General features: G+C 40.7%; 1 protein-coding gene across 8 annotated transcripts in view; it reads right to left on the bottom strand.

Moving 5' to 3' along the window:
- Positions 1-14,700, bottom strand: part of GRIA4 (glutamate ionotropic receptor AMPA type subunit 4) — a 294,843-nt gene extending 280,143 nt beyond the window's left edge. For 5 of the 8 annotated variants that reach the window (XR_012688574.1, XM_075198808.1, XM_075198805.1 and 2 more), the window contains exons 1-2: positions 14,104-14,700; positions 12,672-12,830 (exon numbers count right to left, since the gene is read on the bottom strand). Coding sequence is in view for 7 of the 8 variants with exons in the window: in XM_075198808.1 (XP_075054909.1) it covers positions 12,672-12,830; positions 14,104-14,191 (247 nt within the window). In the remaining variant the exon portion in view is untranslated. The remainder of the gene's footprint in view (positions 1-12,671; positions 12,831-14,103) is intronic. The other 3 variants (XM_075198803.1, XM_075198809.1, XM_075198804.1) reach the window with 2 other exon arrangements.
- Positions 14,701-15,095: the final 395 nt, after the last annotated feature.

The following is a 15,095-nucleotide window of genomic DNA, read 5'->3' as shown; positions in this document are numbered from 1 at the left end:
AAATTCAGAAGGTAGCGGTCTCTTAACAAGTGCTGTATAGTCTATATGCCGGCATAAATGTTGTCAAAAGGCTCTTTCACCACTGTTTATTTAACAAAGGGTCTCTGATCTTAACCTAGTTACGGACACTTGCCACGGACTCCATATCTCTCTATGGGGACAGCATTATTGCCTTTGACATGGGACCTAGCTGAAGGCTTTTTGGCTTTGCTGGATCCCTCGTCTGATCCAAGGGCTATGCCCATGCCCCGACGTTAGCCACAGATGGGCATACAAATTCTTTCTTTTGCCAGCAGCATTAGACAATTAACCCGGAGGAGGGGGGGTATTCGCTGGAGATCCCAGAGCTGCCCTGCAGGGTAAATTGTGCCAGCTCAGCATTCTGTATCACTGCGATTTTGTAGGGATACATAATAATAGTTACCGCCTTCCCGCTGTCCCTAATGATAAATAGTCCCCTTAGACCCATAGCTTTCCAAGCACCCAATTAAAATATCCAGAAAATCTCTTGCTTAGAGGACAGTTTCCTATAGTACCAACTCTTTATTTCTAACACTTGAACATTTGTTCGGTCTTTCTCCCCATTGTGTTTCACAATAACAAGACAAGATACAGGACAATTCTCATCCTTCCTTCGCACATTCACGATTAGACCTCTAAAGCGTTCTTTGCCTTGTTGGATAGCTTGACCCACATACTGAAAACCGCATTTGCGTGATATGAAATACACAACACACTTTGTATCACAATTGTGAAAGGTTCTATCTTCTGAAACTTTTCTCCTGTATGAAAACTTTCACAGGAGGTTGATTGTTCTACTAAAGGGCAACTCACACATCTTTTGTCACCACAGCCCCACGTCCCAGTGGTTCTCAGCCAAGTGTGACTATTAGTTTCTGTCCTCACAAAATAACTCGGAGACAACATGTTTCCAATTGTAGGAACCCTGGAAATAAAATAACAGCCATTCTTCACAATATCTCCCTGATCCTCTTTTAACACTGATAATGTTTTATAACTATTTTGCAGATCTCTTGATATTCTGAATGTTATATATATATATAGCTTATTTTGTCAAAAGCTCTTTCCTATATTCACTGCTTTGGTTACATATGTAGAATTATATATATATTTATATATATATATATATATATATATATATATATATATATATATATATAATATAAATGTCTAGTGGCGCGTGTTAGTCTGTCTGTCTGTGTGTGTGAGTGTGTGTGTGGAAAAAATAAAACCAAGCTGCAGCGCCACCTGCTGGGCGGAGTTATACACTGACCTACTAAATTGTTAGTGTGTGTGGAAAAAAAAATTCAGAAAGGGCTGAAATTTGGTATACTAAGATGTTTTTAATTTGTTAATTTAATTTGTTAATTGTTAAAAGTGTTTATAAAGATTTTAAAAATATATATATATATTTCTTGAAGGAGAAGTGACAGTTGGGAGTGGTTGGTGGTTGCCGGGGGTGACAGTGGGGAGTGGTTGGTGGTTGAGGCGTGGGCTATGGCCCAAATACATGACAAGAACCTTTTTAACACCTTAAGTAGCTTGATTTGACTAGAATGCATAAGTATCATGCACGGGTTAACTTGTGTATATATATATATATATATACATGTATATATATATATATATATATATATATATATATATATATATATATATATATATATATAAATATATATCAAACATTCTAAAAAAGAAAAATAGAGGTGTTGCCCATAGCAACCAATAACAATCTAGCTTTCATTTTCTAGAATGTACTAGACATCTCAGAATTCCTTTTTAGAAGGTTTGGTAAATCTACCACTTACTGAAACATTTATCCAAAAATTGGTTGCACATCGCTCTAGAGCAGCTAGTTAAGGTATCCCAACCAGAAACACCTATTCGAAGTCCCTTAAAAATGGTACCCCTTATATACTGGATTACACTATATTTCTTTTTCTCCCTTTTTTCCATCATGCTGCACGTGGAGCAAAAATGGCATCATAGCTTGCTTTTGAAAGGAACATGGGTGAACGTCATTTAAAGGATCCCTTTTAAGCTTTTAAGGAGAAAAAAAGAATCATTAAAGAAGGAACATGGGTGAACGTCATTTAAAGGATCCCTTTTAAGCTTTTAAGGAGAAAAAAAGAATCATTAAAGAATCCTCGGTTTGAATTTGGCGCGGAGAACTTTTCATTACATTTATCCTTTAAAAAGAAGGACTGTTATTTTGTCTCCATTACTCTGAGTACTATTACGTGTGGACGAGAACGGAAATAACCAGTTCTAAGACTGAAATATTAGAAGGTCAGAGACATGTTTTATATATATATTTGATATATTATGATTTATGTTTGGTTACTTACACAGAATTATCTCTTCCAAGGTGTCCAAAATATATTTTTATTGGTAGATAAATGTCTCTTCTCTTTTCTTTCAGTTGTGTAATACCTAGCAGGTAGGTGATACTGCAGTGAATAGTAAACGGCAGCACCACCAATTCACGCCTGTTCATTCTTGAATATTTTTTTACTATTGAGCATTCTTAGGATGATCGCAGCACTAATAGATCAGCAGCTGGAAAGAATCCAGGTAGGTGTTGGGGATAGAAAGCAGTTGTCCCCTCCCACTGCCCTCATAAATCATATAAAAGTATTTTCCACTAATTAGTGATTGGAGAATTTCTCAAAAGGGGTGAGGCTGTCTTGGAAGTGTAGCAGCACCTACTAGGGAAGGGTATTGTGACCAGTAGTGGAATCCTGAACGACAGGGACATAGTACTGGCCCCTGAGTTATGGGCCGTACATAAACAATGAATTCAAATATAGAACACAAGGGCTTATATATCATAGGGCCATAACCTATTTTGTTTGGGAAAACAGGTGTTGCATGGGGAAGCTTTCTCCAGAGAGACCCGGGGAAAGCGATCGTCTGCAATACCTGGCAATAATATTAATTATATAGGCAAAGAGAGTGAGTGAGAATATTTACCTTATATATATTTACCTTATACAAATGGCACTGCAAAATGCCGTCACGTCACATGTCCATTGTACTGTTAGAGAGTAGTTGCGCTGTGACAATGGACTGGGGTTAAGTGCGTTCTCTTGCAGCTAGGGGGCGGCTATTGATTGTACAGTTTGTCTAGAATAATTGTTCTCCATCTGTGTGTAGATATATTTATTTTTTCACTTAAATTTCATCAATAAAAAAGTGACACATTAAAATTCTGCAGACATTTATGTACATCCGTGTGCACATCCGCACTAGAACCCACATGTCTTAGGCTTTGAACCTATTCACAAGACACTGTCCAGTACTTAATTGGGTATTGATTTTAGCACTAAGCACAGCCAATCAATTGTTTTCATAAAGAATCGCTATCTGTGAGACATATAATATTAGCACAAATGAATATGCTTGTCTCCGATAGATTTGCAGAATGAAATCCATTTTAAATTATTCATGTGCAATAATGCCTGTCAATGTTTAAAGAAAATCTATGTGCTTAGGTGAGTGCATGAAACAGTGTGTAGTCTGAAATATGTTTTACTGTATGCAGGCAAGTATGTGTATGTCAATGTTTGATCTTTAAACAAGTCTAAAATATTTGTAATGTACACTTTGATTATGAGCAGATGTTACACATAAACAATAGTATATTGTTTTATTTGGTATAGACTCATTCATAAATATATACAATAACCTATAGCACAATAGTTTTACCTGCTGACATAGACTGTACACTAGTTACTCCAGCTAATCTTGAGTCACCTTAATCTAGTTATTACCAAGAAATACAGCTTAGCCAATGGTTCCATATATAATTATCTGCAAAAGTCTGATAATTCAACTGGGAAAACTGTTAGACTGGGTACACATTAGACAAAATTTCTCCCGCTGCGATATAGTTAACGATTTTACCAGCGATTACATTTTTTTTAAAAAAAGTCCGATCAGCATAATGTGTACACACTACATTTTACACAATTTACCTTCAGATCTGTGCTCTTCATTTGTCATAACCATCGGCTGTAAAGATTGTGACTCTGCCCACTCCATAGAGGTCTATGGACACTGCTGGTCGTGAGTGCATACACACTGCAGAATTGGACTGAGATCGTTCCATCGTTGAATGAGAATTTTAGACCAGTTTAAGGGCTAGATTTACTAAACTGCGGGTTTGAAAAAGAGGAGATGTTGCCTATAGCAACCAATCAGATTCTACCTTTCATTTACATTCTACAAAATGACAGCTAGAATCTGATTGGTTGCTAGAGGCAACATCTCCAGTATTTGAAACCCGCAGTTTAGTAAATATACCGCTAAAAATCAAATGAAACAATACGATGTGCTTTGGAACGATAATCGTTCATCGTTGGAGCGTTCACACTAATCGGGTCGAACTTTTATCGTTTGATTGGACCGATAATTGGCTGAAAACACTGTACTGTATACCTAGACTTATTCTATTATCCTAAATGGGAAAACATGTGTCACAAGTAACAAAGCTAAATATTTAAAAGCCCACAAATTACTGAACAAAGTAATATACCTCAAATAACGGAAGCTTCCAAGAATAAAAGATGCCTAAAGGGGCAAATTTAGATTCTGCATCACACTGGAATAGACAAAAGTGCAGACTTAGCTTGTAGTTCTTATCGGACACACTAAGCATAACTGACATGTTATGTTTTGTTATTTGATCTTTTTGTCCTGTACCAACACCCTTTACCTAAGTTGTAATGGCTATGGGGTGTGCATTCTGCTGCTTGTTATGACAATGGAAAACTCCATCAACCTTTACTGTCTAACGAAACTTTACTGGAAAGTCAGGGTAATACATTTTACCTTAATATTTAATTCCACTTTTGGGATTACTACCCATTTAATAGCAACAGTAGACTTTTTTTTATCTATTTCCAACTCTCACGTTAAAACATGACCATTAAGGGAAAAATATTACTCTCTTTAGATATTTCTTTGCTTTCAGCAAAGCACTGTTCCCTTTGTCAGATATCATTATGGCAACTCACGGCTAAAAAGCCTGAAATTTGTAAACTGATGGAAGCGAATAATTATTACTACTCCAAAAGACATCAACAGATGTATGTAACACAGCATTTCAAGATCGCTCAAATATATTCAATAGCCTGTGATGGATTCATAGTGGACAAACCACATGAATATTAACCTGCGTTAAAGTTCCCTGTGTTCAGCATATAGCTCTCTCGTAGTGCAATACAGGGATGTAAATATGCCCAAGTGTATGTTTCTGAGTAGCTTTGGCACAGAAGTGGATAGCCGGAGCGCGCAGCCACCAAGACCTGGCGCCGGACTTTAGATCAGTGTTTCTCAACTCCCGTCCTCAGGACCAGTGCCGGATTAAGGAAATGGAGGCCCTTGGGCTAAGGGGGCCTCCATTCCCCCATGAGGGCCCCCCCGTGATCCGAGCTCCCCGCCCACAAGGCACTTACCTCCTTCTCCGGCGCGCTGTACGCTCTTTACTGAGGAGATCTCGTGAGAGTGAGACTCATGAGATCTCCTCAGTAAGGAGACTACAGCTCGCCGGGGAAGGACCGCAGTGAAAGTGCTCAGCAGCACTGATCGCGCCGTGGGCGCCCCTGCCCCCAACCGATCAATACTGCTGCTGGGCACTTTCAAGGGTTCCCCTGGATGCCATAGGCCCCTGGGCTGTAGCCCAGTTAGCCCTATGGCTAATCCGGCCCTGCTCAGGACCCCCTAGCAGTACATGTTTTCCATATCTCCTTGCTGGAGCACAGGTGTATTCTTTACTGACTGACACAGTGTAGCAGGTGGTATAATTATTTCACTGGTCACCTGGCAATCCTGCACTGTTAGTGGGTCCTGAGGACTGGAGTTGAGAAACACTGCTTTAGATGATTAGTTAAACTGGTGCAAAACTGGCATTCCGGAGAAGGGCTCTAGAACTGGAAATGAGCTGCCACTTAAGCAAATGTGGAGCTGAAATCACAATGGAGTATTTACGTAAAATGGGCACTAACACAATAATAAAAAAAGTGTCTTGACAGTTATTAATAAATGTGGCATTTTCAATATAAAATGTAATGAAATACAAGCAACTCCACATCTGTAATTTTCCCCTTTTAAATATAAAATTGCAATTGTCATCCCTGCAGAAGTCCCAATGGAAATGTCAATTAAGTAATGCTAACAGACATCCGCGACTTGATATAAGACAACCGCCATTCTAATGACTGGAGGGGTCAATAAGCAATAAGCCAATCAGAAGCAAATAGTATTGCTGATAGTCAACATCATAGCGAATCACTGCATCAGCCCTCCAGTATCTGAGAGTACAGGTACCGGAGCCAGCGAATCACCTTTTAAGAGGCATGTCTGGGGATGCGTCCATATCTAGTTGTGGTAGAATTATGTGAACAGGCCCTTACGGTACTGAGCTTACACTTGCACACTGCCATTCAGCCTCTCAAGGCATAAAGGGATGGATGTCAATAATATACAAAAGTCCATAATATGGGTACACTCTTATTGTGTGCATGCGCTGAAATACATATCTTACGCAAAAAAATTAAATGAGCCCTACTGCAGATAATACAAAGGGATACACAACTGTTAAAACACAAGTCCTCTTTAGAAAGAAAAGATTTGTGTTCCAGACCATAATACCATGCAACTTTGAACAAAAATGTACAGCAGAGAGAAAGAACCATACTCTATGTGAAATTGGGCAAAGCATACTCCTTGATGCAGATATGCTAATGACATATTGAGGTCAAACAGTCATGGAGGCTTAGTGGTTAGCACTTCTGGGGTCATGAGTTCAATTCCCAACCATGGCCTTATCTGTGTGCAATTTGTATGTTCTCCCCGTGTTTGCGTGGGTTTCCTTCAGGTGCTCCGAATTTCCTCCCTCACACCAGAAACATACTAGTAGGTTAATTAGCTTCTATTAAATTAACCTTAGCCTCTCTCGATCTGTGTGTGTATGTTAGTGAATTTAGACTATAAGCTCCAATGGGGCAGAGACTGATGTGAGTAAGTTCTCTGTACAGTGCTGCGGAATTAGCAGTGCTATATAAATAAATAGATGATGATAATGATGATGATGGACAGCCTTTTATCGGCATATCTGTTTACCAAGTAAGGCTAAAGAGAAAACTCCATTTGAGCAGTGCAACAAAACGAAATCTGAGTTGCAGCATATTAGAATACTTAGAAGCAAAGCTTATGTACATGTTCCAAAAGAAAAGTATATAAAGTGGGAAGCTCAAGCAAAAGAAGATATTTCTCGTAGGCTACTGCTAGAGCCAAAAAGGATACATAATTCTGCACCAAGACACCAACAAGATAACAATTTGTAGAAATGCAGTGATCAACAAAAAGTTTGTCACCTACATTTCACAGAATTTGTCAAATGGTTCAGTCTGAGCAACAAGCTCAATCAGAAACACAAGCAAAGAACAAAGAGCCAAGGAAATCAAATTAGGCAATCCAGCTATCAAAAAGGATAGCAGTACCACCTTTGCATTTAGATATATTATTAACAAAATGTAACAAAGGCATTCCAGCCAAATGACTACCCAATTCGAGCCAAGGAATGTAAATTCCAACGGGGCAAGGTCGGACATGAATGATTACATATTATCTGTATAGTGCTGCATAACATGACTGATGCTATATAAATAATGAATAATAAAAATAATCTCTCAACCAGCTCCAGACCTAAAAGACTTGTATAAGTAGTTGCAGGTTGGGGTGTATAATGGACAGCACGGTGGCTCAGTGGTTAGCACTCCTGTCGCACAGCGTTGGGGTCATGAGTTCAATACCAGAAAAGGGCCTTATCTGTGTGGAGTTTGTTTGCTCTCCTCGTGTTTGCATGGGTTTCCTCCAGGTGCTCTGGTTTCCTCCTACACTCCAAAAACATACTTGTAGGTTAATCGGCTGCTAGCAAAATAAACACTAGTCTGATGTGAAGGAAAAAAATTCGGTAAAAGCGATGCGGAATTGGTGGCGCTATATAAATAAATGGTGATGATTATAAGCTTATTGTGACAACTACTGTACAGTAGGCATTTTGTTTAGTTGCGTATAAAGTTTTTCAAACCACAAACAGACAGGAAACTAGAAAGTGAGAGTTGGTGAGACGTGTGTTGCTGCAGTGTAGGATGCAGCTAGTAAGATTTGTTCTATAATCAAATGATCTTTTAACTCCAACACCTGGACAATGTTCTGAATTATCTGTTGCTAAAGCACACAGAAATAGATTGTGAATGCAGACAAAGGGAATGGTGCACAAAGATGAATGGCATGGTGCACACGGATAAAGAGAATGGGAAGAAGGGAATAATGTACACAGACGAAGAGAGTAATGCACACAAACAGAGAGGACAGTACACACAAATATGAAGATGGTGCACACAAACAGAGAGGACGGTGCACACAACAGAGAGGACGGTGCACACAAACAGAGAGGACGGTGCACACAACAGAGAGGACGGTGCACACAAACATGAAGATGGTGCACACAGAGAGGACGGTGCACACAAATATGAAGATGGTGTACACAAACAGAGAGGACGGTGCACACAAAAAACAGAGATGACGGTGCACACAAACATGAAGATGGTGCACAGAGAGAGCACGGTGCACACAAACAGAGAGGACGGTGCACACAGAGAGGACAGTGCACACAAACATGAAGATGGTGCACAGAGAGGACGGTGCACACTAACAGAGAGGACAGTGCACACAAACAGAGAGGACGGTGCACACAAACAGAGAGGACGGTGCACACAAACAGAGAGGACGATGCACACAATCAGAGAGGACGGTGCACACTAACAGAGAGGACGGTGCACACTAACAGAGAGGACAGTGCACACAAACAGAGAGGACAGTGCACACTAACAGAGAGGACAGTGCACACAAACAGAGAGGACGGTGCACACAAACAGAGAGGACGGTGCACACAAACAGAGAGGACGATGCACACAAACAGAGAGGACGGTGCACACAGAGAGGACAGTGCACACAAACATGAAGATGGTGCACAGAGAGGACGGTGCACACTAACAGAGAGGACAGTGCACACAAACAGAGAGGACGGTGCACACAAACAGAGAGGACGGTGCACACAAACAGAGAGGACGATGCACACAAACAGAGAGGACGGTGCACACAAACAGAGAGGACGGTGCACACAAACAGAGAGGACGGTGCACACAAACAGAGAGGACGGTGCACACTAACAGAGAGGACGGTGCACACTAACAGAGAGGACGGTGCACACAAATATGAAGATGGTGCCCACAAACAAAGAGGACGGTGCACACAAACAGAGAGAACGGTACACACAAACGAAGGGGACGGTGCACAGAGGCGTAGGAATTGGTGTCTGCAGCCATTGGAGATGACATACGCATACAGGGAGCAGTATAAATGTTAGGTATGTAAAGGATGATGATCACAGATAAATGCACCAGGATGTAAGATATATTACAGTACGTAAAGACAGGGAATTGTGCAAACAGACATAAGGTGTAATCTACACAAATCTAAAGCATAGTGCACCAGATCTAAAGTATATAGCATTTTTATAGCAAGATTTAAGGTATAATGTATACGGATGAAGGGAATACCGCATCAGGTAGGGAAGATTTCAAAGTCTGGTTGACAAAATTACACCAGTTTACAGAACATGCTTGAAAACATTAAAAGTCAGGAAATGTCCAAGAAATTCAGAGTCCAATCTGAATTTGCCCCTAACACTAGATATATATATTGCTGATGTTGATGATAGTGGTCAGATATAATGTCCCCCCCCCTCACATATCAAGGGCTATATGTGTAGTTTGATACTTAATGTGGTGCTTACCGCTGTCTTATATAAATCGTGGAATATTTGTTTACAGATACACCAAGGTTGATTTAAGAACGTAAGTTAGGTAGACACTTAAGATCTGCTCTCATGTGTAGAAGTAAAGTCAAACAGTGTACATGCACAGGCGAGCATTAGATATTAGATATGTCAAAACACATTGATAAGTTTTAATACTGGAACGAGCAAAAGCTTTTTTATGTTTATATCCTGTATTATATGTTATCACATACTAAAATCAGCATGATCAGTATTGGCCATGGAGGAAAATGGGTTTGGAAGATGATTGCTTTTGGCCTGTCTGCCAAACACACCGAGAAGCTGCCATGATATCGCAACGTGATCTGGCCATTTGACCTGAGAGACCCATGTGTGTGTGGCCAAACTGGATGATGACCTTGTTGCTTGATTCTTGGGCCAAGCAGCAAGATCACCCCTTTTGTTGCCTCCTTAACAGAATAAAGAAATATAGGTGGATCAGTATAATTATTGCACGGTAGTCTACACCTAAAAGATGTTATTGACTGAGCAAACGACATATGACAGCTGTACGTGGATTGTGTTTCAAACACTACTAGTTCTATTTTCAATAATGCATAAAGAAGAATGAACGCATTGTAATATTCTTATAGTAAACCACACAACCACCGACTAACAGTCGAGGTCTCATGTCCAGTCTCCGTGATGTTTGATAGTTTCTAGCTGCCCAGGGCCTCTGTAATAACCAATGATCTTGCGTTTGTTGGCCGGAAGATATTGAATCTCAGCCTCCATGACACTTTTGCATCACAGTCGCAGCTAACCAACAACCCACTACCAACACATGGAGAGGGTCAGTATCTCCCAAACCATGTGGGGTCAGAAAATTGAGGGGAAATGGGCATTATGAATGGAATTCATTCAACTGAAATCCTTTTTTGGAGCGATAATACCTACAAAATAACTAAAAATCTAACACTAAATGAATAAAAAGCCACAATGTTTCATAAAATTCCACTTACAATCAAAAAATAAACCACTCCATAGAGATGTGCTTACGCATAAATAAAAGTGAACAACATTAATATGATAGCATGTCTTTAAACCCCAGTGCCATGCATAATACAGCAGACATTGAAGGGTCGTTTGATTTACTGTTTGTTACTGCACATGTGATCTGCTCTAAAGCCAGTTCATTACCTTCTAGACGTATTAAAATATATTGCACATTGTACTGAGGCTTGAGATAATCTTCTCCTACCGAGATCTTAGGATAACGGCTAGGCCAGTCTTGGAGAGAGGCGCTCAATAAAAATGCAGATACCATAGTCTGCTCTTCAGCAGGAAGTGCTTGAACCATGCATTCCATTTCAGATTGAAGAAATTGAAAGAATGTAACCTTAATTACCAGTAGCCCAACTGAAATATTTTAGAGTCAGAGAAAGGTTTTTCTTGCTTACTACCGTTCTAGGGACACATACGGCTCTTTCTCAGCGAATTGAGCAAAAATACACTTACTATGCAACAAACTGCTATGTGATCATTTCCTAAAATACGGCAATTACAATAAATAATCTTAATTTTGTGACGTGCTGCGGTGTTGGTGCCTACAAGAGCTCAGGACGTGGTCGCGGTTCCAGTTGGCGGACTGTGTGAAACGAAGTATAGCAGATTCTAACTGGCTTTGGCACTTATATATGGATGTACGGAGACACACTCGCAGGATATATGCATTATGTGATGATAACGGACATTTATAACCCAGAATATAAGAGCGGGGCAGCCTTAAGTGACATCAGCAGATCAAGCTTCAGCGTCAGCCTACTTAGAAAGATAACCTTCCACATGACTGGTTCCCTAATTCCAGGCCACTGCGTAACCACTCTACCAAGTGCTTCTCAAAAGGCTATACAGATATTTGTCACTATAAGGAAACCATTGCAGCATTTCTATCTGTACCCTGCCCTATGCTTAAATTCTAATTATTTGCAAATGTGAACATTAACATGTAACAGACTGTTGTATTATGTATATTTTAATAGACTAGTATCACACTAAGGCATTGTCTCAACCATAGACACTGAAAGCTGGATCTGTAATATGTTAATCCTTTCACTGCTGTCTGTCTGTGTTACATACCCTTAAGTCCTTTCTATAGAATTAGAAGCCATCAAAATATATACACAGACTGAATGAAGAAAATAGCTAGCAGCACTAACAAGTATTTTGTTAAAATTGCACCACTAACGAACACAGTGTTATAAAATAATCTAATACAACCCATGCAATGAAAATGCAGATGTCTTCTTAAAATCAGGATTACAGTCAGCAAATGTCACTTTCTATTTTGGTAATTACATGTAATGTATCAGGCACATAAAAAAAAAACTAATTATAGTTTGGCATACAATTTCTGTTTAACCCACAAGTCTCCCCATTGCTTATAAATATTTCATGGACACTTAGGCAAGAATGCCACATGAAGCATCTACCTCTTGTAAGGGTGGAATTGAATATCAATTGTATAATACCATCTCTCCCTCTATCCCACCCACCCCCCATCGGCCTGCCCCTGACTGCATTACATTACCAAGAAAATGTCATAATTGATTAGTCAGCAGAGTGTACAGAAGCTGATTTTGTAAGGTCAGAAGTTAACAAGTATTTATCCCTTTGGCTTTTATTTCCAGGGCATAGAAAAGATGAATGATTTGTTCCCTCCACAAGACGGTATCAGTACTAGGAGCCCACGTCTTGTACCATTTATTCTCAACTTCGGTGCATCAATTGAAGACATACTTACAGGCATTTGTTACAGCAAAACTGTTAGCCGTCTCTATGTTGTCAACATGAGGAATCAAATTAAAAAGTGCTTCAGACTCATTGGGGCTGGTGTTATGGAGAAAAATTGCTAATCGAAAAGCAGTATATTCCTGATCTGTATTTCGAATGAAAAGCCCACCTAGGGAACAAAAACAACATCAAATTGATTTATGCTTCTAAATACAGGTATACAGACAGATACACAGTTTGTTGTATGCAGGTGCAATAAAGGTTGACAGCATTCTGCTCCATTAATTAAAGGCATTGATATCTGACATGTGTTTGGAGTCGCAGTAGAATCACATTTCACATTGCAACAGCTCACAGCTTGGATCCAGGGCTAATGCTTACACATTATTGAGCAATATCATTTCATTTAATCACCTTACACCGCTATATATTTCTAGCTACTTGTCATGAATTAGGATACCTGATAGTGACTGCATTATGGAATTTTGCTGTATTCCCCCAAACCGTGAACACTGTCACATTTGAAATAATTTGTGCTTGATTATATGTGAACAACTGGGATCCAGAAAGATATAAATCGATTTACTGTAGACCAAATATTCACTTTGCTAATCTTGATAGTCAATGCTTTATAGAGGGAGTTAAATTAACCACAGTTCCTTGTTTGAATGAACAGAAGCTGAATCTTATTATACAGGGAGCACAAAAGTGAGTCTGCTCCCAGAATCTCATTAACACCCCCCCCCCCCCATCCCCCTTTTTAAACTACAGTGCAATAAATGATGCAGCCCTGAGCTGAAAAATATTATTGGATGCAACTACTCTACAAAACAATGGTTAAAATATAGAACAAGCTGCCAAGAAAAAGGTTAAGTAAAGGATGCAGTACTGGCTGCAGAACTTTCCAACAAGCTATTATGTAGAGCCTGGGGAGATTGCACTAGCCCAGGACAGCACTACTACTGCAGCAACCACATAGCATACATATAAACCATCTATACAATGCAGGGAAACCTGGGTGGCAGGTGGAGAGGTTACCCTAGGGGCAGATGCCAGTTGATGTAGAGGAGTAGGAAACCCAGTAGATCGCCAGTGAGCAGTGGAGCACAGCCTGCACTGACTGCTGCAGAAACTCCTGAAGCTCAGCTGTCAATCACAGCTTTGCTTCCGTACCTCAACTGGCACAATGGCAACTGTGGGATTCGCTATCCAAGAGGTTCTGCAGCAGCTGGGCTAGACAATACAGAGTCTCTGATAATACAATATCACTCTATGTTACAATGCATGGTTTATGATTAAGTTCTTTTTGCAATGAGGCACCTGCAGCGATCCCCACACTACAGATCTAAGTTTAGTCATGCGGTTTTTTTTTTTGCGTGCAATCCTTCCCAGCCAGAAGTGAGCTCCGCTGTCAGGCGCACACGTCCATGCAGTGCTCTTACCTATTTGTACGCTGCTAGGAAAAGCTCCCATCGCAATGCCCCAAAATCCAGAGAATAACAAAACAATCTGCTGGCAAATAATCCGCATCTTCTCTTTCTCTTTCTGTTCTTTCTAGGTGCCGCTGAAAAGCATCGAGGCTGAGAGCACAACCAGGGGAAAGAGAGGCAGCCGCTGCGAGTCTAGCAATCCATCCTGGGCATGATGTTTCCCGCAGTCTCCATAGCCCCGGGAGAGCTGATGTCCGGTTGGAGATGTTTGCACATGCAAGATGGTGGAGTTGTTGGTGGAGGGAGCGTCTAGTGGCTGCACTGAGAGATGAGACATGCGCTATCCCACTCTCCCCCTCATCACACACAAAAGCAATCCTCTATCTCCCCTTTTGGTTTCCCTAGCACTTCTCCCCTGCTGTCTCCAGCCTCCCTTGCCTATGTCACTGTAGCACAAATAGCATGAATGGGATGCTCATAGTACAGCAGATGACTGTTATGTCTCCCACCCCGCGAGTAGGGGGGCTTCCAAGGCAGACAGGTCTGGCCCTCTCCGCTTCTCTCAGCCAGATCTCTCTAGCAGCAATAGAGAGAGAGTCACTGCAGCAAAAGCCTCTCCCTGCTCCACCACCAGCTCCACGGGGGGGAGCCGGCTTGGCTGGGGGGGGTAGGGGGGGTGAGCCAAGGTCAAGTGCTCTATCCAGCCACGCAAGGTACCTAGTTCTCCTGTCTCCCTAAATTGGGTGCAGGTTAGACCATAATGAATGCTGTGCGCAGACTAGACAGCAAATTCACCATACTGTGTCAACTTCACTCTGAGACATTCATTCAGCTGCTTACTTAGTGGGTTTTGTTAATAGGACTGGATAAGGCATCCATTGACTATGGGGAGATGTCCAGGATTTGTTTGGCAGATAGCTGCTTTTCCTTATTAGGTATTTGTCTGTCAATTAACCTCTTTGTTGCCATAAGGCTATGTGAAAGCTTCGGAGTGCTTTTATCAA

Source organism: Mixophyes fleayi, chromosome 2 (genome assembly GCF_038048845.1).
Source record: "Mixophyes fleayi isolate aMixFle1 chromosome 2, aMixFle1.hap1, whole genome shotgun sequence".
Lineage (NCBI taxonomy): Eukaryota > Metazoa > Chordata > Amphibia > Anura > Limnodynastidae > Mixophyes > Mixophyes fleayi.
This window is presented reverse-complemented; position numbering and strand designations above follow the sequence as displayed.